Source organism: Heptranchias perlo, chromosome 4, assembly GCF_035084215.1.
Source record: "Heptranchias perlo isolate sHepPer1 chromosome 4, sHepPer1.hap1, whole genome shotgun sequence".
NCBI classification, from domain to species: Eukaryota; Metazoa; Chordata; class Chondrichthyes; order Hexanchiformes; family Hexanchidae; genus Heptranchias; species Heptranchias perlo.
Genome location: NC_090328.1, coordinates 123292834 through 123316099, shown reverse-complemented (window position 1 = coordinate 123316099; position 23266 = coordinate 123292834). Strand labels below are relative to the sequence as shown.

Genomic DNA, 23266 nt, shown 5'->3' with positions numbered 1-23266 from the left:
AACCTCCTGATATCAGTTACCTTTTCCTAGTTTGAATCAGTGTCCTCTTGTCCTACGCCCACTGCTAAATTCAAAGTAGTAATGCGGATTAATCTTTTCAACACCCTTTACCTTCTTTTTACCACCCCTATAAGACTAGCTCTCAGATGCTTCTTTTCCAGGCTGAAGAGCCTAAGTTTCTCCAGTCTTTCCTCATTACTCAGACCCCTGACACTGGGGATCAGTCTCAGGGCTCTTCTCCGCACTGTCACCAGTGCTTGAAGGCCTCCCTTGTTTCCCAATGACCAGAACTGGACACAGTACTCAAGGTGTGGTCTGACCAGAACTGGACACAGTGCTCAAGGTGCGGTCTGACCAGAACTGGACACAGTGCTCAAGGTGCGGTCTGACCAGAACTGGACACAGTACTCAAGGTGTGGTCTGACCAAAACTGGACACAGTGCTCAAGGTGCGGTCTGACCAGAACTGGACACAGTGCTCAAGGTGCGGTCTGATCAGAACTGGACACAGTACTCAAGGTGCGGTCTGACCAGAACTGGACACAGTGCTCAAGGTGCGGTCTGACCAGAACTGGACACAGTGCTCAAGGTGCGGTCTGACCAGAACTGGACACAGTGCTCAAGGTGTGGTCTGATCAGAACTGGACACAGTACTCAAGGTGTGGTCTGATCAGAACTGGACACGGTGCTCAAGGTGTGGTCTGACCAGAACTGGACACAGTGCTCAAGGTGTGGTCTGATCAGAACTGGACACAGTACTCAAGGTATAGTCCGACCAAAGCACTGTACCATTTGATCACTACTATTCTAGCTGTGTAGTTCAACATTCTGTTGGCTTTATTGATTGTTGCTTTGCGTTGGTTAGACATGTTTATTGTTGAGTCTACTAGGTCTCTTTCAACTTCATCCTTACCTATTTTAACACCACTCATGAAGTATGTATATTGCTCATTTTTCTTCTGTGTAATACTTTACACTCGTCTGCATTAAGTTTCATTGCCCCATATTTTGTTTAGCTTATCCTGTAGTTTCTGGGCTGCTTTGTTCAATTCCACCACCCTTTCTAATTTGGTATCATCTGCAAATTTAACCAATTTGCATTGAGTTTCAGAATCTAAGCCATTGATGTAAATTAGAAACAGTACTGGTCCCAACACTAAGCCCAGGGGCATCCAAATGAATACCCCTACCCCCACCTTGACATTGGCCCTATAATCACTACCCATTCCTCTGTACCCTTCTGCCAGTTTCTTATCCAGACCCAAATTTTACCCTGGTAAGACTGAACATGCTGGGGCTCTTTTCTCTAGAAAAAGAGAAGGCTGAGGGCTGACCTAATAGAGGCCTTTAAAATTATGAAGTAGTTTGACAGGGTAGACATAAAGAAGATGTTTCCAATTGTGGGGGAGTCCAAATTAGGGTCCATAAATATAAGATAGTCAGCAATAAATCCAATAGGGAATTCAGGAGAAATGTCTTTACCCAGGGAGTGGTGAGAATGTGGAACTTGCTACCACATGGAGTAGTTGAGAATAGCATAGATGCATTTAAGGGGAAGCTAAACACGAGAGAAAGGAATAGAAGGATATGCCGATAGGGTTAGACGAAGTAGAAACATAGAAACATAGAAAACAGGAGCAAGAGTAGGCCATTCGGCCCTTCGGGCCTGCTCCGCCATTCAAAATGATCATGGCTGGTTGTCTAACTCAGTACCTGTTCCCGCTTTTTCCCCATATCCCTTGATCCCTTTAGCATTAAGAAATATATCTTTCTCCTTCTTGAATCTAATGACTTGGCCTCCACTGCCTTCTGTGGTAGAGAATTCCACAGAGCGAAGAAATTTCTCCTCATCTCGGTTCTAAATGGCATACCCCGTATCCTGAGACTCTGACCCCTGGTTCTGGACTCCCCAGCCATCAGCAACATCCCCCCTGCATCTAGTCTGTCTAGTCCTAAACTCTAGTGAATATAGACCTAGTCGACCCAATCTCTCCTCATACATCAATCCTGCCATCCCAGGAATCAGTCCGGTAAACCTTCGTTGCACTCCCTCCATGGCAAGGACATCCTTCCTCAGATAAGGAGACCAAAACTGCACACAATACTCCAGATATGGTCTCACCAAGGCCTTGTATAACTGCAGTAAGACATCCCTGCTCCTGCACTCAAATCCTCATGCAATGAAGGCCAATATACCATTCACCTTCCTAACTGCTTGCTGCACCTGAATGCGCGCTTTCAGCGTCTGGTGTACAAGGACACCCAGGTCTCGTTGCACCTCCCCTTTTCCCAATCTATCACCATTCAGATAATAATCTGCCTTTCTGTTTTTACAACCAAAGTGGATAACCTCACATTTATCCACATTATACTGCATCTGCCATGTTCTTACCCACTCACCCAACTTGTCTAAATCACATTGGATAGGGTAGGGTGGGAGGAGGCTCGTGTGGAGCATAAAAATGCCGCATGGACCAGTTGGGCTGAATGGTTTGTTTCTCTGCTGTATATTCTATGTAATTCTATGAACCCTCACAGCATTGAGCTGAATTAGTCATCTGTTGTGTGGAACTTTATCAAATGCATTTTGGAAGCCTTAAGTATATAATATTGTAGCGTTTACCACAGTCAATTTGAGTTGTCACTCACAGAAATGAAGGAAGTTGGCCAGGCAGGATGTTCCCCCGTTTAAAGCCTGCTGTTTACTGAGTTATTGTAGTACAGATAATCCTCCAGTACACTGAGAAGTTCTCTGTGACCCGATTCTTCCTCTGATTATCCTTTCTGGCTTGCGGTAGTGAAAAGACCAATGGCTATATTTTCCTTCAGTTGCCAGGAAGCAGTTCTATACTTGTATTGACTTTTCTTTCGCTCCCATTTGTGGCTAGAAGAAAATATAATGGCCCATCCCCATTTGGCATCTCCACCACAGGCTTGGCTGGGACCTGGAATCCAGGGAGTTCCAGAGTGCCACCTCTCGTTGTCTCCTTGAGCAATCTCCTCCTCAAAATACAAGTCAGAATTGTGTGCCAAATCATTTCCAGTTGGCAGTTTTATTAAGTGTGTGAAGTCTGCAGCCAATAGAAGTAAGTTGTTGTCCATGAGGCTACATAGCTATTAATTCCTGACGTACTCACAGCACTGACTGCTAGTACCCTTCACTGAGGTTACTTGAGTTCAGTGGTAAAGCGGAAACAAGACAGACAGCCGTTCCTCTTTCTTTCATTTTTATTTTGGTCAAAGTGCTTAATTTATTTTTGAAACCAGATTACGCAATGTCCTTTCCATTGTGCCAGTACAGCACAATACCCTTTTTTTTGTCTCACAACCAATTTTTCCCCTTCATTTTCTGAAAGCATTGACTCCTTGCCATGATACAGTTCAGTGGATTCCAGGTACCCCTTGGTACCTTGCTCAAGAGGCCATTATTTCTGCGTGAAATTTGACAGTGACTGTCAGCTGGCTGTTTAACTGCAGGAGGCAGATGTACCCGATCCTGTCCTCACCTGACATCACATAAAGTAGGGGCCACCAGATAGCGATCAGGAGCGGGAGCCTTGAGGGATTTTTGTGTTTTTTTATTTCCCCTCCCTATCCAGGGGTAGTAACGCCATATGTAGTGCTGCTATTGCTGTCCTGATTCAGATATGCTAAATCACCACTCCAGGAACTTGGAACTTTCTTGGTGTTTATTGCTTATAGAATTACATTGAATTTTACAGCACGAAAACAGGCCATTCGGCCCTACAGGTCTGTGCTGGTGTTTGTATTCCACAAGAGCCTCCTCCCATCCTACTTCATCTAACCCTATCAACATAATCTTCTATTCCTTTCTCCCTCATATATTTATCTAGCTTCCCCTTAAATGCATCTATGCTATTTGCCTCAACCATTCCTTGTGGTAGCAAGTTCCACATTCTCACCACTCTCTAGGTAAAGGAGTTGCTCCTGAATTCCTTATTGAATTTATTAGTGACTATCTTATATTTATAGCCCCTAATTTTAGACTCCCCTACAGGTGAAAACATCAATATATTCAATATTGATGACATAGGAACATAGGAACAGGAGTAGGCCATTCAGCCGCTCGTGCCTGCTCCGCCATTTGATAAGATCATGGCTGATCTGTGATCTAGCTCCATATACCTGCCTTTGGCCCATATCCCTTAATACCTTTGGTTGCCAAAAAGCTATCTATCTCACATTTAAATTTAGCAATTGAGCTAGTATCAATTGCCGTTTACAGAAGAGAGTTCCAAACTTCTACCACCCTTTGTGTGTAGAAATGTTTTCTAATCTCACTCCTGAAAGGTCTGGCTCTAATTTTTAGACTGTGCTCCCTACTCCTAGAATCCCCAACCAGCGGAAATAGTTTCTCTCTATCCACCCTATCTGTTCCCCTTAATATCTTATAAACTTCGATCAGATCACCCCTTAACCTTCTAAACTCTAGAGAATACAACCCCAATTTGTGTAGTCTCTCCTCATAAGTTAACCCTTGAAGTCCGTGTATCAGTCTAGTAAACCTACGCTGCACTCCCTCCAAGGCCAATATGTCAGGTGTTAGGTTTTCAGATTGCTTACAACGACAACAACTTGCATTTATATAGCACCTTTAACGTAATAAAATGTCCCTAGGTACTTTACAGGAGTGTTATCAAACAAAAATGGATCACAAGTGAGGGGGTTGGGGGGGGGGTGGTTATAAATGTACAGAATGGAACACTTTTCCATTGCTGGCAGCAAGTGTCAACATCTTACACGTTCAGGCCGAGTACAATACAGCCAAGCCTTTACCCCAATCTCAAAAGAGCACTTTCTACTGTACGAGATGGAAGTCCCAGGATCGATCTCTGTGATGGTTTAGCTGATCCCAATATTAGCCTCACAGGATTTCTGAGTCAGATTGCTAGCTCAGTCCCAAAATCCCTCTCTTCTGAGGCTGGAAAAGTCACACTTCCTGGGCCGGTGGGGGAAGAACTTGGAGTGGAACCCGGTTATATCAGTCTCTGTCCCTTTATTTGATAATACAATATTCCGCCAGAAGTGGAAGCAGGCACTTGTGAATCCCCTCTTCCATGCAGGCATAAGTGAAAGAGGCAAGACTGGCAGGATAACATCATCCACCCAAATTCCTGCCAGTCCTGCCCAATCACGCCTAACGCAATCTACCCCTCCATGAAGCCAGGACTTGATCCTGGTGGAAGTACAGCCCAGTACTGTTTATAAGCTCACTTTCTCCATTGATTGCAGAGCGATCGATTTGCTTTGGAAAAAAGGCAAAATTGAAATTACCCATTCAACGAATGTTTCCAACCTTCAGCTGGCATTGGTGAACCTCTTAGCTTGCTGCGGTGAAACCCCTCTCACCACTACCCATCCCCGAGGCAGGCATGCCAGTAGCACCAAAATTGGCATGGACACCTGCCCCCGTTGTGCTGATTATCCTGACCCAGAATTTGGGACGGGGTCAGGGGCACATGCCTGGGATGGTCAGAAGTCCTGCCCTGCCCCTTAGATCTTCCCTCAGGAGGCCAGAAGAGGAATTTCTAACCCAGCTTTTTTGACTTCTTGTAAATCTTGGAGTTTATTACATTGCTATTGCCTTCAAATTCATCCCTTGCCAGTTACTTCATTTAAATGAAAATTAATATTCTAACTTTTTACCTGAAAGGTGGGATGCAACGCAAACTTTCAGTGGCTCTTGCGTTTGTGGGTGGCTCAAAAGTCGTCATCTTGGATGAACCAACTGCTGGAGTTGATCCTTACTCCCGCCGAGGAATATGGGATCTGCTGCTCAAATATAGACAAGGTAAGACCACAGCGTAACCTGAAGTGTAGGAACAGGGTGCTTTAAACTACGTCCCTTTAAAATGTTGTCGCGGAATATAGCAGCTCCATTTTACTGAAGGAACTTTATTTTTTTTAGATTATTTTCCCTACTCCTGTTTGAAAGCTAAAGGGAGCTCACTGTGGATCGATCCAGTTATATTAACTGGAACCAGTTCTGGGTTTCATACACATGGCGTGTTACAGTGGATGTACGCCAACAATGTGAGCTCCAATCACACAGTGGCACATCATGTTGGAGTATCGATGCTTTGTGAAATGGAATGGCTGCCGTGTCCCTTCGCCATGCTCTAGGTTCCTAATGTTACCAGTGATGTCAGATTGTGAAGAAGTTGCAAATTAACTGAATTTGAAACTTGCTGTAACACAGGGCTCGAAAAAACAGTGTTATATAAGCAATATAAAGTGGGATTTATACTGCTCTGTATGTCAGCCAAATTGACAACCAGATGCCAAAGTTTAATAATTGTAAACAATTTTACAACACCAAGTTATAGTCCAGCAATTTTATTTTAAATTCACAAGCTTTCGGAGACTTCCTCCTTCCTCAGGTAAACATTTACCTGAGGAAGGAGGAAGTCTCCGAAAGCTTGTGAATTTAAAATAAAATTGCTGGACTATAACTTGGTGTTGTAAAATTGTTTACAATTGTCAACCCCAGTCCATCACCGGCATCTCCACATCAAAGTTTAATAAGAGAGTGAGAAACATAGTATTTATATTATTTGTTTTGCAATGTGTATAACTCTTGCTATATATTGCCAAGTACTGAAATTACAATAAATCCAATCCCTCCCACTTGGATTCTTTGGATCTTCCCTGGTCTTTCATGAAGGTTCTGTTAAAAACATAGGATTTGGCCAGTAGATGATTTAACATTTGCCAATATTGAAATAAATGTTGTCAATGGGTTATACCGAGGAGCCTCTAAATACCTGAGGTGGTGTAGAAATCAGAAACTATAGCACTACTTGAAACTAAGGTTTTATCAGAGGACACAAGCCAGTTAATTCACTTGGCCTGTGAGCAAAGTACTAAGGACACGAGTATAAAATTTGCCCATGTATGGTTTAATTCAGGCTTAAATACATGTATTTGCTTATTGTGACTGTCATGTTCGCAGGTGTGTGATGATCATGTGGGGATACTGAAAGATATAGTCAGTGCATCTTAACTGAGTGAAAATCCACAGTTGATTGTGGTCATTATATAATGTAATATTTTTAAAACCTGCGTATTTATACAGAATGATTTCAGGGGAACAATAAACACCAAGATATGTTGTGTTGGGGAAATATCTAAATCCATTTTCTTCCAGGTCGGACTATTATCCTCTCTACACATCACATGGATGAGGCAGATATGCTGGGAGATCGGATTGCCATCATTTCTAACGGCAAGTTATGCTGTTGCGGATCATCGCTGTACCTAAAGAACCAGTTGGGAACAGGCTACTACCTCACCCTGGTCAAGAAAGATATGGAGTCGTCTCTCAGCTCCTGCAGAAACAGCAGCAGCACCATGTCGTACCTGAAAAAGGTAAATGGCACTCGTATGGTTCATATGCATGCGGCAAGGCGATTGTTAATGGTTTCAAGTTAACCCTTGGAGTTTGACTAATGGGTCTCTACTCTGTTGGTCTCTTTCACAGGAAGACAGTGTTTCTCAAAGTAGCTCTGATGCTGGGCTTGGCAGTGATCAAGAAAGTGATACCTTGACGATAGGTAAGTAAAACCTAACAAATACCAATGAAGTGGTCATGCTTGGAATGAGCAGCTTACTTACAAGAGCAACTAAATGGCACAGAGTGTGCTGTGCCGTCATTTAGTAATTATATTATTTCAACATTTCTATTATGGGGAGTATACTGAGTGTACGTCAGATAATTCTCCCACAGGGAGAGGACGGGTACATGTCTCTTGGACATTCTCATGCACCTCCCAGCTAAGGTTGTAGAATGGTATTGGCAGAACTGGGGCCAGTAGTTTGCCTGCCTGTTGTCTTTGTTGGGTGTGACCACTGCTACTCCTGGGTCCACAGCACTCCTGCCCACCATAATCGACCTCCCTCACCCCTCACTCTTAACCAGGGGAAGATGTGACCTTCTGAACCCATTTCTTTAATGGATTTAAAAAAATGGTACTGTCAGTGTGATCGACATTGACCAGGATGTGCTTCCATTGCATCAAATAACTCATTAATAAGTTCTTGCTTTTACTCTCCAATTCCCAGATGTTTCAACTATTTCTAATCTGATCTTGAAGCACGTCCCCAAGGCTCGCTTAGTTGAAGACTTTGGCCATGAGCTGACGTATGTTTTACCTTATGAGGCTGCTAAAGATGGGGCTTTTGTCGAACTTTTCCACGAGATAGATGACAGACTCTCTGACCTTGGAATTTCCAGTTATGGAATCTCTGACACAACCCTGGAAGAAGTAAGCATTTCAGTCTCTCTGCTCCATGTTTTCGTTTTACACCAACAATCAGCTGTTCAAGCAGTGAACACAAATGAGGACAGCACTTGGTTACATTTTGTAGTGTCTTTCTGTAGTGTGGTGATAATAGTGCGGACAGGAATTCCTCTGGTAAATCGTTTGTTAAATTTGCCACTTAATTTGGAACTGAGCCATACAGAATATTTGGTTGCGTTTGATCCCAAGTGGGTGCTGAACTAGCTGATTTCAGCCCAGGTGGTTACAATTCTCTCTTAGACTTGCCGGAGGCAAAATCAGCCACAGTTTCCACTCCTGATTGTCATCCAATGCCTTCTGTTGAGTGAGGGCAAGATTGGACTTAGCTATGATGTCCTCATGGTTAAATGTCCTGTCAACACTTACTGTCTGGGCTGACACATGAGAAACAGTCCCTTGGCGAGGAAACGGAAGGTAGCCAGTGCCTAAGGAATTGGACCCTAATTTGAGTCCTCAGTATAGAAGGGGATTTTTTTTAAAGAAAGGATGTAGAAAAATGCCAGTAAACTTGAATGAAGCTACTTTATTTGAAAATCCTTTTAAAGAGACTTCAATGTACAAATATTCTGAATTCACACCACGAAATGTAGACGAATCCACACAGGAATACAGTGTACCAAAATACCTCATTCCCTAATCAATACTACCTGATTAATTTTTAACACATGGTATATAAAGAGAATACTTTATGCAGGCCCATGAGGTATAGTTTATATCCCACTTTGTGGTGCCGATCATAACTTCACTCTATTGCTCATCCTCCATGTGAGTTTGGCCCTCTCATGAGATACAAATCATGCTGTTTTAAGGTAGGAAGCCCATCTGAATTAGTCTCGGAATTCTTCCAACATGTCATATGCTGAAAGATTTAAAATGGACTAAGTTTGAGGGTTTATAGAGCCATTGTCATCCTGCAAGTCACTTTATCCTGAAGATGGTGGGATGAGTATCACTGCCAACAACACAATTACATTATTGCCTCTCTGATTACCACTTATTTATTCATTTTTTTCTTACCTTTGATGAAAACTGAGCTAAAAGTACAAAGAAACTGTATTAAAGAAGTTTGTGCTGCAGTGGAGATAATGTCTGCTAAACGCTGACATGCCAGAGCCACCAAACAGTGCCAAAGTTTTCGGAGCAAGCTTATCCAGAACCGAGCTTGTCTATAAATTACCCAGTACGGTGACACGACCCTTATAGGCGCTTGTGGTAAATTGAGAACAATCACAGACCCTTTACTTCTTTGTCATTTTCATCTGCAGATATTCCTTAAGGTTGCTGAAGATAATGGAGTGGATGCTGAAACCTCAGGTAACCTGCTCTACACTCAAGGCCTTTTGTAATCTGATGCACAGTGACCTCTTTCTGTCACAAGCTCTACTTCTATAATTGTACTACATGCATTTGTGTTCTTAAACATGTGTAAAATCTACATTTTCTAAATTTAGGCTTAATAACTGTAAATATTTTGCAATGCATAGTTCTTAGTCAAGGTATAAAAATGTTATTAACGTGTAGAAAATAAATTCTACCGATAGATAAATACAAGCCACATTATAGCAGAGTCCTCTTATATTGCCTCTAATATCATATATGTCCATCTAAAATCTGCCTGTATTCTCCAAATCATAGTCATAGAATCATAGAATCTTACGGCACAGAAGGAGGCCATTCGGTCCATCTTGTCTAGCCCGGCTCTTTGAAAGTCAGCTACCTAAAACTTTAGTATTACATTTCTAAGCCTTTGATTGGCTTTATTTTTATTATATTGGATTAGAATGTGCGACACAATTGGCTAAAATGTAGTCATTGACTCTCTTTGCCTCGTGACAATCTGGATACACCTGCTGTATAATGCTTGCAATGTTAAAGTCAATAGCAACCTTTTACTCCTAATCGTTGTCTGATGGGGTTGCCCTTATGTTGTCACGCCACAGAAAAATGATCACAAACCAAAGCATATCACAGTCATTATTCCCAGTGACATTGTGAATAAGTGCAGAAAGAATTTATCTGGTATGCACTTCTAGTAAAGTCCTAAGTGGGTTTTAAACAGGAAACCAAACATTGGGAACCATTCAATCGCATCAAAGCACTTCTGATTTCTTAAAAAGACATCTCAGTTTATGAGTTACATCCCGCTTGTTTAAAGCTGATCTAACCAGTAAATATGGTTTTACTTCAGATGGCACATTTCCAGCTTGCCGAAACAGGAGATCGAGGTTTGTGGACAGGCAGAGCTGCCTAAGACCATTTACTGATGATGACAACGCTGATAATAATGACTCGGATGGCGATCCAGGTAAATATGGAGTTGGAAAATGATGTGTCGTTACAGTGTTGCTTGTGAGTCTGCTTAAACTGATGGTGCGTTATAACTTGCACTGCACAGTTTTATGACGTAAGAGGACCAATCTTCCTCTCTCAGTGCTGACCAGCATGCAAGTAATGTGCTGCGCTCATGGAAGCATTGCAGTGCTGGGATTTCCTGCTGGTCTCATTACCACGAAGAGGATGGACTTCAGGTGCTCTATTGGGCACACGGATAGGAACATCAAAAGCAATTTGGATCTTAGTTGCAGCAGTACCATTAAAGGGGCAGGTCCAGTTAAAGCCCTATGAGAAAGACCCAGGTTTTTTGTTTTCTGCAGAAAATGGGCCAGGATTTTATCTGGACACCTTTGGATAACTTAGAATAATAGAATCATACAGCACAGAAGGAGCCTGTGTCGGCCCATTGTGCCTGTGTCAGCTCCTTGAAGAGCTACCCAGTAAGTTTTTACTTTAATGTACGCATGCTAGAAGCTTGTGATTTGTATGGCGCTGATCTTCATGTTAATTTAAAGATGCCATCTCCTGCAAATGAGAGGCTGTACCACGGCTGAGATAGCAGCAGCATTCCGAGCAGCAGTCCAGGTACCTCTGCCGTCTACCTTGGAGGGAGTTGATATGGCCGATATGGAGTCGGATGTGTTTCAGTCTTGAAGCCTGGGTCCTAGCCCTGCAAAATTGGTCAATTTTGCCCATGTTTTCCGCCCAGAAAATGGGCACTACTAGGATCAAATTCTCCCTCCGAGTGCCTAAACACCAGCTCAGGATTCAGTAGCACGAACTGCAGCCGATGCTATCAGGGGACACCTGAGTACAAATCCCTCTGGTATTCATTTACTTGAGGTGCAGAAATCAGAAAAGCCACAGAGAGGGAGTTCATGTGCAGTGCCATTCAGGAGCCAAGGAAGAGCACCCATTTTCCCTTTGCATTGCACCCACTTTCCGGGCGCTATTTGGGAGTAGGCAGAGGAAAATCATTCCTGTGCAGTTTGATTAATCATAACAATTTAAATACACTTATTTTTGCAATGTGGCTCGAAATTACTGGAAGAAGTGGTGCAGTTTGTAGAAAAAGCTTATTCAAGATCGCCTCACCTCCCCTCCCTTCACAGTTGTTCTACAAATCTATTTTTATGGTGTGCACTTACATAAGGAGCTAAGGAAATTGAACTATGGTAACTCTGTATTTCAGTCATCATGTGCCATGAAGTTATTTCTGTGGTAAATTTAGGCGGTTTACGTACTTGCCCACTCAGGCTCACTCTCAGCTCCTTGTCTGTGGTGACTAACAGGAATTGAGTGCATGGAGTAGAGTTGAAATTAGATCCTGGATACACAGAGCACCCGTTACAGATTTTGATTTATTCAGTAACTTTGTAGCAGATAAAATTTGGAAGAAAAATGTTTCCACCAGTGGAAACAGTTTCTTCCTATTTACTCTCTCAAAACCCCTTATAATTTTGAACACCTCTATTAGAGCAACAGTGAGGGAGTGCTGCACTGTCGGAGGTGCCATCTTCCAGATGAGACGTTAAACCAAGACCCCGTCTGCCCTCTCAACTCAGGTGGACATAAATGATCCCATGGCCAATATTTATCCTTCAACCAACATCACTAAAACAGACTACCTGGTCATTATCACATTGCTGTTTGTGGGAACTTGCTGTGCACAAATTGGCTGTCGTGTTTCCTACATCACAACAGTGACTATGCTTCAAAAGTACTTTATTGGCTGTAAAGCACTTTGGGACATCCTGAGGTTGTAAAGGCACTATAGAAATGCAAGTTCTTCCTTTCTTTAACAAATGTGCTTATGCGCCCTTTATTGGTGCTGATTTTATTACCATGCTTCAAGATCATTGCGGTACCTGGTGAGTGACAAGCACACATTTGAATTGGTTTTATTTTTATGGACAGATAAGTTTTCTTGCAAAAAAAAATGTAGTATCATGTACCTCAGCGTGCAGTTAAAGGTGTACAGTAAATAAAACGATTATTCTGGTATGTGTTTGCAGAATCCCGGGAAACTGACCTCCTGAGTGGGATGGATGGGAAAGGTTCTTACCCGGTGAAAGGCTGGAATCTCGTTAGGCAACAGTTTGTGGCTTTGTTCTGGAAGAGACTGATTTATGCCAAGCGCAGCAGGAAAGGAATCTTTGCTCAGGTGAGCCCTGTCACTGTCAAGAGAGCTGATGGAATGACAGATACAAAGAGCTGGCTACACTGCACTACTGCAAATGGTGTGATCAGCACTGCTATTGGGGCCCAGTTAACATTAAAGTAACTGTGCAACTTTGTTACCTATAAGTGACAAGTCTGCATATTTGTTGTTGAGGGCAGTGGGTATCAAACTAGGTAATCGCATATCTTTATAAGTCTCAGGAGCATTTCTAAATACTTACAAGGTGGAAGGCTGAGTGACTTCCACCTCAGTTACTAAATGTTGACGTAGGCCAGGCATATATCTTTCGAAGACTTCTGCCTCAACTCCAACCCCCGAAGAGCGTTACTTCTCGCACGGCTCATCCATCTGGCTTCTTTGAATGGAATTGCCAAATTTGGGATAGTTTTATGCTGCTGGCCGATGGCTCCTGAGAATTGCATTGAGATGGCCTACTGTATCACGCAAACCCCATCCCGCTCGATTGCTCTGCTCACGGGCCTGTTGAGTTTTCTCAGCCTTTGCAGTGTTAGAATGCCATATTCAGGGTGGGTGAGGCCTAGTGGAGGTATAAATTGGAGCAGGGGATCTGATTAAGCTGGGTCGCCATCCCTTTCCCTTCAAAATTTCCAGGCCATTTCTTTGCAGGCGGATGCATTTACCTCACATGCCAGCATTCCCGTATTAATGTTCTTCGGAACATTGGGCGCATGGGATGCCTGTGCATTCGCACCACCCAGCATTGGCCAGGAGCATCACGAGGCTTCTGAATGGGCTTCCCCCTTAAGGAGCAATGGATCACAGCGGGGAAACCGGCCTTTTGAAAAGAAGGCGGAAACATTTTCTCAGCCACTTCTTCAGGCCATGGATGACCCCCCGCCCCCAGCTCAAATTTCCTGAGGTGGGTGCCTCATTTGCGCCAATACTGGTGCAGGCACCTGGTCGCTTTACGTAAATGCCCTAACCCCCGTAAATTCCGATGGGGTCAGAGGGCTTGGGGCTAATGGTCAGAAGTTCTGCCCTCCCCAGGGTACTACGGCCCTGCAGCCCCCGAGGAAATTTGATGCCCTTATTTTTTCTTCTGAGCATTTGGCAAAACAGTACTTCACCCTCATGATAATATGGGTGATTAAAGGCTCCCTAATTAACAGACTTTCACTACATATGTTAGAGCTCCAGTGAGACACAGTAAAAGTATGCAATAAAAAGCCATATTTAAAGACCATATTTATTGCACACAAAAAAAAACTGCAGAACTCTGTCTGATTATAACATACAATATGATCTGCTGTAACCCCACTCCTCTCTGTTTCTGGAAACTAAATCACACTCTTTGAGGATCTCCTGCTGCTGACTCAACAGGGAACCACTTATTATCAAATGTGGTCACCTTTAGTTACAGTACAGCTGTGACCATAATGCTAGTCCAATTATGCTTGTTTTTGGGCCCAGTTTTAAAGCAAAGGGAGATGATTGTCTCAGAGCCTTGATTAAAAACAATAGGCCGTCAAAAACAATGGGGAAAAAGAGCACAACTGGAAATGGAATCTTTACAAGAGACTGGGGGAGACAGGGAGAAACAGTGCAGCACTAATGCAGCCTCCATGCAATATTGCTTAGTAATACATAATCGGGCAACCTGTTTTTATCACAAATCTGAAGGAACTTGGTGCTCTTTCCTGTTTTCCAGATCGTCCTGCCTGCTGTGTTTGTGTGCATAGCACTGGTGTTCAGCCTGATTGTGCCTCCATTTGGTAAATATCCCAGCTTGGAGCTGCACCCCTGGATGTATGATGAGCAATACACATTCATTAGGTACGTCTTCAGTTACACCCAGACAGAACTCATTACAATGGGCCGACTGCACTCGTGTTAAACAGAGGCTAATAATTCCATGATGTGGAGATGCCGGTGATGGACTGGGGTTGACAATTGTAAACAATTTTACAACACCAAGTTATAGTCCAGCAATTTTATTTTAAATTCACAAGCTTTTGGAGACTTCCTCCTTCCTCAGGTAAAAAAACATTTACCTGAGGAAGGAGGAAGTCTCCGAAAGCTTGTGAATTTAAAATAAAATTGCTGGACTATAACTTGGTGTTGTAAAATTGTTTACAATTAATAATTCCATGACATCAATCTTCTTTCACTGCCTGGTGGAAGCAGATTCAGTAGTAACTTTCAAAAGGGAATCGGGCATAAACTTGAAAAGGAAAAATTTGCAGGACTGTGGGAATAGAGCAGGGGAGTGGAACTAATTGGATAGCTCTTTCAAAGAACTGGCACAGGCACGGTGGGCCGAATGGCCTCCTTATGTACTGTAAGATTCTATGATTCTATAATTAAAGGGAGGCCAAAAAGAGTCACTGATGAGGTCACAGGTGCTCAACTTAGAAAATAATTCGGAGTTCTGTTTAGGATGGACAATGGCTCATCGAACAAAATAACATTTGTGAAGGATTAAGTAAATTTAAATTCTGCTTTTTGACCCCAACATTGTTTTCTCTTGGACACTTGCTTCACAAGATTGCACGCTGCAATTTTAAAACAATTAAAGCTGTATGGGAGCCATTTGCTTTAAGTCTTAATGCTGCCTAATGAATCGTTTTGAGACTACCTTTATTGCCTAATCCTAGTTCTCACTGAATCTCCTTAACTGGAAGTTTTCCAGTACTGGGAGAGTAGGTGGAACACTGTGGTTTTGCTGTCTAATCTCATTCCAATGTTTGCGACATGGGGTAGATAATTCTGAGCTGCTTAAAGTCGATCAACAGACAGGAGCGTATAATTGACAGCCATGTTAGCCACAAAAATTGTTTCCCGGCGTTTGCCTAATTTTGGACCATTGTCAGATTCACCCAAACATCTACTTCTAGCAGTGACTAAGTGAATAATACAACTTGTGCCATTGCAAGGGAACATCAAGCTAAGAAGTCACTCTGGTGGGGGTGTGGAATTTGAACTGGAAGTGGGTTTCGGGTGATCGGAGGCAGCATGAGCATCAACTCCCTCCTCTCCGCCCCAACATTGAGGTCTGGGCTATTATAACTCCTGGGCCTCATTTACATCCGGCAGGCCTGCTGGGTGCCTGAAAGGGGCGTAAAAATTAGGTAAGTTGTGGGGTCTTATGAGTGGATGGGGGGGAGCGGGGCAAAGAGAGGGGGTCCCAGGACAACAGAGGCCCAGACTTTCCTTGCGAGGCCTAGAGCAGCATTCCTGCTCCTCCTGGCCCCACAAAGATAGGTTTAACTCTTAACCCTTTTAGCGTCTCCGCTTCTTTCCTGATAGGTTTCACTGAGCTGCGGAGAGTATCCTGCTCAATCGGTGGTTAACGTGCCAATTGGAGTCCTAATGACATCGTAGCACCGTTAGTTTGCATGTATTAATGAGACAGGCGGGGGCCTTGACCACCTATAAAAAAGGGCCCAGTTAAAGCGATGGCGGGCGGGAACAAACAAGAAAGGGTCGGTTTCCTGGTTGTTGGTGGTAGGCAGACACTTACATTGCGCCCCTAGTGTTGTGGACGTCAACTGGCTCCCTGCTAATTAGACTTCCTTCTCCTGATCATGCGTATTCCCACGGAGTCAATGGTGGAGAGCAAGTTCGGGCACAGTCCCACTGTAAATGCTGGGAACGCTGACCCATGTTCAAGACCAGAGACCTATCAATCAGGAGAAAGACGAGAATCGACAGACACAAGAAATTACATTCTAAATATATGAAAAGAGTTGTCTTTACTAGTGATGTTCCCCAATAATTGTCTGGTATTGAATAAGGTAGGTTTTGCTGACACTGTTTCTACTGCTAGTGCAACTTCATTTGAGATCATCGATCTTCCTCATTATCCTCTTCACAGTAATGATGCACCTGGAGATGCAAACACAGCAAAACTGCTTGACTCTCTTGTTAATAAACCAGGACTTGGGACTCGGTGCATGAAAGGAGACCCTATTCTGTAAGTACATTGCAGAGATTTTATTTTAATATATCCCTTAATACTTTTATTGGACTTCATGTGGAGGGAGGGGCTGAGCTCAATAATATTCGTCAAAAAGCCAGTGCGGATTTTTCTTTTGACTCCGTTCCTGGAGGTCATGTATTGTGACCGTTTTCAAGTACAACCAATTGCTACACCAACTTGCCTTGAAAACCCCATTCAAAAGCAGGAGAAAAACCCACTTTTAATAAAAATTAGTTCAATCCAAAACACTGTCAGGAAATCTGCCAAGATGTGTCTTGCCTTGGAGTCAGGAACAGATTCCAAACATTGCTGAGCAGTGAGTGTTGTGAACAGAGAGTCTCATGCCAGCGATCCTGAGTTTTTCCTGCGGCTAACTACGTGGACCATCAGGAAATGCTGGAAACACTCAACAGGTCAGGCAGCATCTGCGAGGAGAGAGACAAAGTTAACGTTTCAGGCCGATGACCTTTCATTAGAACGGACCTGAAACGTTAACTCAGTTTCTCTCGCCACTGGTGCTGCCTGAGCTGCCGAGGGTTTCCAGCATTGCCTGTTTCTATTTCAGATTTCCAGCATCTGCAGTATTTTGCTTTTGTTTTATGTGGAACATCACATTGTAGTTGTCAGAATTCCTGTTATCCCTTTGAGTGGTTAAATACACTCATTATGTTGCATTTCTGAAGAATGATTCCACTTGCTGTCTGTTTCTAAACCAGTCCTCAAAACTGCCATACAAAGTCCTCAGCTCTATCCCAAAGTGGGAAGAACAGATGCAAGTGATTTCCTTGTTTCATGACCGTTCTCATGTATATTAGCAAATACAAAACTGTGATATAAAGCAAATGCATCGCATCCTGCGATGGTTGCCCCATCTCCATGGACACTTGCCCATGGGGATAACTTGGTGCTGAAGTAGCATTTTGCCAGATTCCCTAAGAAGCCCGTTCCATAAATTGGTAAATAGTGTCTGGATACTGAGCACACATATGTGGACTTGTGGGCCAATCCTCGCACAGGGGCCAATATAACTGGGCCGGCCAGGGAAGATTCAGTTTCACAAGGTGATATGAAACAAGAGACAAACGACAAACAGAAAATTGCAAAAGAGCAAAATTGAAACATTTTTATAGCTTGGGGTGGGGTGTAAACTGCTGTTAAGGGTTGCAGAAGTAACATGAAGTTTTCTTATAAAGCCCAAGCTAAAAAAAACTTTAATGCAAAGCAGGCTGACAAGGGCTTAATTAATGTCAATTTTTAATTTTCACTGCAGTTAAAAGAACAGAAAATGTGTACTGGAGTTAATCAGATTAAAAACTCCAACACAATATTATCTTTCACACTATCTTGACAAACCGTGGATCAACTGGATAACCAGAATTACTGTTTCCTGAACTTGCAAGAAACTATAGAAACTATCGAAGATTTGTTCCAAAAGGATCACCCATCGTTTCGCATTGCGTTTGACTCCACCCTAAAGAGACAGTTTTAAAGAGTGGAAAGCTGCTTGGGGACATGTTCTCAGAACCAGAGAGAGCCTTCTGTTTCCATGGCATCTTCCTCATGGTCCTGTGATGACTGATACTGATACATTGAAGTCACTATGAGATTCATGCCTCATTTTGACCTCTCCCTGAGTGCTAGAACATGAGAGGCAGCTTCAAGAAGGCAACTTGAACACGTGACTGCCTTCACCCCACCCATTTTCAATTTTCTTGGCAGGTTTTCATACTTCTGTGTAATATGTATATATATTAGAGCACGAATCCTAGTTTTTACAACCAACGTTATTTAACTTACTATGTCCATTATGGTGGTCTCTCACTCTTTCCCCTGCTCATAATGATTGCATCATCTGAAAATCAAACGAGTTTCGGATAAATTAAAAAGTAGCCTTATGATTTAAACACAGTCCTACTCTTTGAAGCCTTTCATGTAATTTTTAATCTCTCCTGTGGATTAAAATCCAACTGAGATGCAGTTTCCACATAATAAGTTCAATGATGCCAAAAACAGTGCAAATTCATAGGGTTTAACCTTAGCAAACATTTGAAGAATGAGATGTGAAGATAAATGGATCATGTGTTTTTTTTTATGCTTTTTTTAGGGATACTCCCTGTGAACCTAAAGCTGAAGAATGGATGACTCCCTCTGTTCCAGAGTCTATAATGGACGTCCTACTCAAAGGAAATTGGACAATGGAAAACCCTTCACCATCATGTCAGTGCAGTGATAACAATATAAAGAAGATGCTCCCAGAATGTCCTGCAGCTGCTGGTGGACCTCCTCCTCCTCAGGTTTGAGAATTAGATATTTTATCTACAATGTTGTAACGGCCAAATACATGACATGTACTTTTAGAGTTATTGTAGCTCAAATGCACTAATTGGCTTAATAACCACTGAGCCACACCGCTTCAATTGAATCTAAATATAGCTTGCATTAACGATATGTCTGCAAATAAAGAGTGCCTAACAATCAGCTAATTTTACCTATTATGCACTCGTCAGCTATGATATTATTAGGCCAGGCAAGAATGCCTGAAATCATTTGGTGCTATATTTTTTTTGGACAAACACATTAATGGAAAGGAGAAGAGCATTTGGGTGAGAAAGATATTTCACTAGATAGAGGTCTTGGTGCTTCACCTGCCGTTGAACAAGTTGACATTAGCAACATGCCATTTTTTGTATCATTTGTACTTTAAGATTTGATATACTGGCTGCATTGATGTAAATATATTCCTGATTTTACACCAGCCAGTTGGCCAACCAGCAGTATCCATACTGGTGTGTAAGTCACGCCTCTAGATTTATACAATGTTAAACCTGTGTGAAGGTTCGTCTATATTTTGCATTTTAGGTCATTTCAGCCACGCAGGGCTAAATGAAAGTGACTTACTTAACAAGTAGTTTTTTGCGTTAACTTCAGACACATAGGCCTGGAAATTTATGGGGAGGCGGAGAGGGAGCGGGTGTACGTGTAAACGACTGGGAAACCCAGAAATACCGGGAAGGCGGAGATCCTACCGAATTTAATGGCGGGACCCCAATAGATTTTTTTACTCCGTTTGCGCCCGGCAGCTGGCCAGATTGAGAGGCTGGGAAAGCCTGTTGTACAATGCCGCAGCTGCAGACCGCTGGGGACGGTCCCCGGCAATGGAGAAGATCGGGTGTCGGTGGGGAAGGGGGGTTGCTCGGAGCGGGGCAGCGAGTGGTGGGGGGAGGGGGGAGAGACCGCAGGGTAGAAAGAGAGAGATCGCAAGGAAGCAAGAGTTCACGGGGGAGAGATAGAAACCGCAGAGAGGGAGAGATCGTTGCAGAAGATGTGTTTGAAGGGCTGGTGGGGGTTGGGAGGGGGGGTGGGGTGAAGGACTCTTGCTCCTCCTGGCCCACAAGCAGTGCTGGAAAAGCACTTACCTGCTGGATCTAACATTTCTTGCCTCCCTTTAGCTGCCGGGTTTCCCAAGCCCTGGGAAACCTGGCCCGCAGCTGTTAAATTTAAAGGACAACCAAAATATCAGGAACGCATCCTCATTTAGATATTATAATCTCTGCCCGCCAGAGCTGGGCTGCCCCCAACCCGCCACAGTTAAACCGGAAATAGGAGGGTTAGGGTCGGGTTTCACATTTTTAACAATTTAACCCCCGCCCCCAGACCCTCTCCCACCCGTTGTGGGGTGGTTAAAATTACCCCCAAGGTTTAATTATATTTAAAATGAAGACAAAAGGGAAATAAATACAACACTCTTAACAAGGAGTGGACATACAATGAGCAATTTTGGAACCACTGAAAAAATTAACTTTTCTCTTCCCTCCCTTTCTAGATTAAACTGAACTCTACAGACATCCTTCAGAACCTGTCTGGCAGGAACGTGTCAGATTACCTTGTGAAAACCTACGCGCAAATCATTGGGAGAAGGTACCCTGAAAATCATTTTAAATTTGATTGTCGTCACTCATGTAATATAGTGGGAAGATAAGGCAAAAAGATTGCAGCTGGGCGTGTTTAATTAGTGTTTATCTTTGTGTGCTAAGTGTTTCAATTCTGCATTTCTTTGCTTTTAACAGTTTGAAGAGCAAACTATGGGTGAATGAGTTCAGGTAGGTCAATAACTAATTTATCTTATCCTGTACCTCTATTGGTACTGTTTTCAGAACATTAAGAATAATTTTGGGGAAAGTAAAGCATAATAATAATTGGACTCAATGGTATTCTCTTGTCACCTGATTATCACTCCTTCTAAAGCCAGACTGTTCAAAAGCCCATCATACAGGATGTTTGTGAAAACATTTGAGTGTATTGTAATTGTCAGCTGTATCTGTGAAAAATTATAGTTTTCAATCTTTCCAGGCTGTTCTTTTTTGGCCTGTTGTACTTGTTCTCATTGCTTCCCTTTGTGTTGCAATTCTAGCAGGTTACTGGAGCACTTTGGGTTAAGTTTAGCGAGGCAGACATGTGACTTACTTTGATTGGCATTGTTGGCCACTTCCATATTCGCCATGTTTTAGTCATCCTCATTTTTCGACTTTGCACTTTTCTTCAAGTCAGACAATGACTTCTCTCCAGTGTGGCCCCAGGATAATTGCCTTTACCCCCACCGCCACCCTTTTTAGCCCCTTGGCTATTGGTGGGTTGCTATCATGTGACATGTAGACATTTATTTGTAAATCATGTCTTTTCATTTCTCCCAGAAATTGAGCATTCCACGGTTATGCTGACTTTACATCATTTTACTTTCGCTGGTAAAGTGGCTGTTTAGCTAATTAAACAGCATTCTTGTGGGTGCTTTGGGATTAGTCACTCGGTTGTGTGTTTCCTTTCAGATTACCTGAGCAAACAGCGCGTTGATTAAAGTTGTGCAGTCTCACGCTTTTATAAAAAAGGAGGCAAAAAAAGACATTCTCATTTAATGCGTTTTTGTGCTAAGAGGAATTTCACCTCTTGTGTTCCTTTCTTTAAACTTTCACCTCTTGTGTTCCTTTCTTTAAACTTTCACCTCTTGTGTTCCTTTCTTTAAACTTTCACCTCTTGTGTTCCTTTCTTTAAACTTTCACCTCTTGTGTTCCTTTCTTTAAACTTTCACCTCTTGTGTTCCTTTCTTTAAACTTTCACCTCTTGTGTTCCTTTCTTTAAACTTTCACCTCTTGTGTTCCTTTCTTTAAACTTTCACCTCTTGTGTTCCTTTCTTTAAACTTTCCGCTCCTTTTTACTGCCCAATGTGTAACACAAGTGTAACGATTTGTATTCGTTGGAAGCTTAGAAACAGTCTCCTCCCTTCTCTTTTACGTCAACCCACTGAGCATTAGTGAATGAAGGCTCAAACCTTCCCTGCCGCATTACCTCGATAAAGTATTCTCTAAAGTAAATTAGATAAGAAGAAAGTGGGAAAAACGGTGAATTTGGATTAGAGTAGTTGAAGCTCATACCATAAGACCATAAGAGATAGGAGCAGGAGTAGGCCATTCGGCCCCTCGAGCCTGCTCCGCCATTTAGCGAGATCATGGCTGATCTGATTTTTACCTCAACTCCATTTTCCCACTTTTCCCCATATCCTTTGACTCCCTTGCTGATCAAGAATTTGTCTAACGACCCTCTGGGAGAAGAAATTCCTCCTCATTTCCGTCCTAACAGGAATGATGAATACCTCACACAAGTAATAAAATAAAAATGCGACTAGCTGGAAGACGAGGTGAAACTCCCCCCCTGCCTCACTGTCAAAAGTACCTGTGCCCAAAATGATCGGAAAGGTTCTGTACAGAGCACCAGCTGATGACATTTAAGGATTAACGTGCCCCCTGTAGCATGGTGCCCCTACAACCTATTGTAACAAAGGGATTCCCACTGCTACAAGTAAAGGACCAGCCACTGATTTGTTCTTGTCATCTAGGTATGGAGGATTTTCACTGGGGGGAGAAAGCTCTCAGTTCCTGCCACCAAGGGAAGAGATCACTCGGGCCATACACCAGTTAAAGCAAGCACTTGCATTGACACAGGTTGGTACTGGATTTTTGCAGTCAAGTACTTTGTGATATAATCTTTAGCAGTTTGGGTAAAAAATAATGGAGATACAAAACCATCTGATCAGCACAAACCAGTTTTATAAACAGTAATTTGGTTTCCAAGGTAAGTGATACCTGTTCTTTACTCCACCTAGACCTGCACCTCTGCTACCTGGCAGCTTGTTCTCAGGCCTCCAGAATTACTCCATTGGACAGCGTTAGCAGGCATGAGATACCATTCAAGCTGGACTATCGGAATTGATTTTCCCTCCCCCTGCTAAGAGATACCACAGCTTCCCTCTGCGCACCCCCCTACACCATGAGGTTCAGATTGGGAACTGAGAGGAGTATTGAATCTGTCTCCTTCCACACGGTGGCACTGAGTGTTAGTGCTGTAAAGCTCAACACCATTGCACAAAATACATAGACCAGATCCAATCCTGAAACAATTTATTTTCATTCTCAGGATGTGGGTATCACTGACAAGGCCT

At 42.9% G+C, this 23266-nt stretch overlaps 1 protein-coding gene across 1 annotated transcript in view; it reads left to right on the top strand.

Annotated features, from left to right (window-relative positions):
- The window catches only part of LOC137321267 (phospholipid-transporting ATPase ABCA1-like), a 138660-nt gene that overhangs the window by 90089 nt on the left and 25305 nt on the right, over positions 1-23266 (top strand). Inside the window, exons 22-34 of the mRNA XM_067983613.1 lie at positions 5674-5811; positions 7168-7388; positions 7501-7573; positions 8082-8284; positions 9586-9634; positions 10509-10625; positions 12670-12818; positions 14506-14630; positions 16672-16770; positions 18881-19070; positions 20600-20694; positions 20844-20876; positions 22664-22769. Of these exons, the coding sequence (XP_067839714.1) occupies positions 5674-5811; positions 7168-7388; positions 7501-7573; positions 8082-8284; positions 9586-9634; positions 10509-10625; positions 12670-12818; positions 14506-14630; positions 16672-16770; positions 18881-19070; positions 20600-20694; positions 20844-20876; positions 22664-22769 (1598 nt within the window). The remainder of the gene's footprint in view (positions 1-5673; positions 5812-7167; positions 7389-7500; positions 7574-8081; positions 8285-9585; positions 9635-10508; positions 10626-12669; positions 12819-14505; positions 14631-16671; positions 16771-18880; positions 19071-20599; positions 20695-20843; positions 20877-22663; positions 22770-23266) is intronic.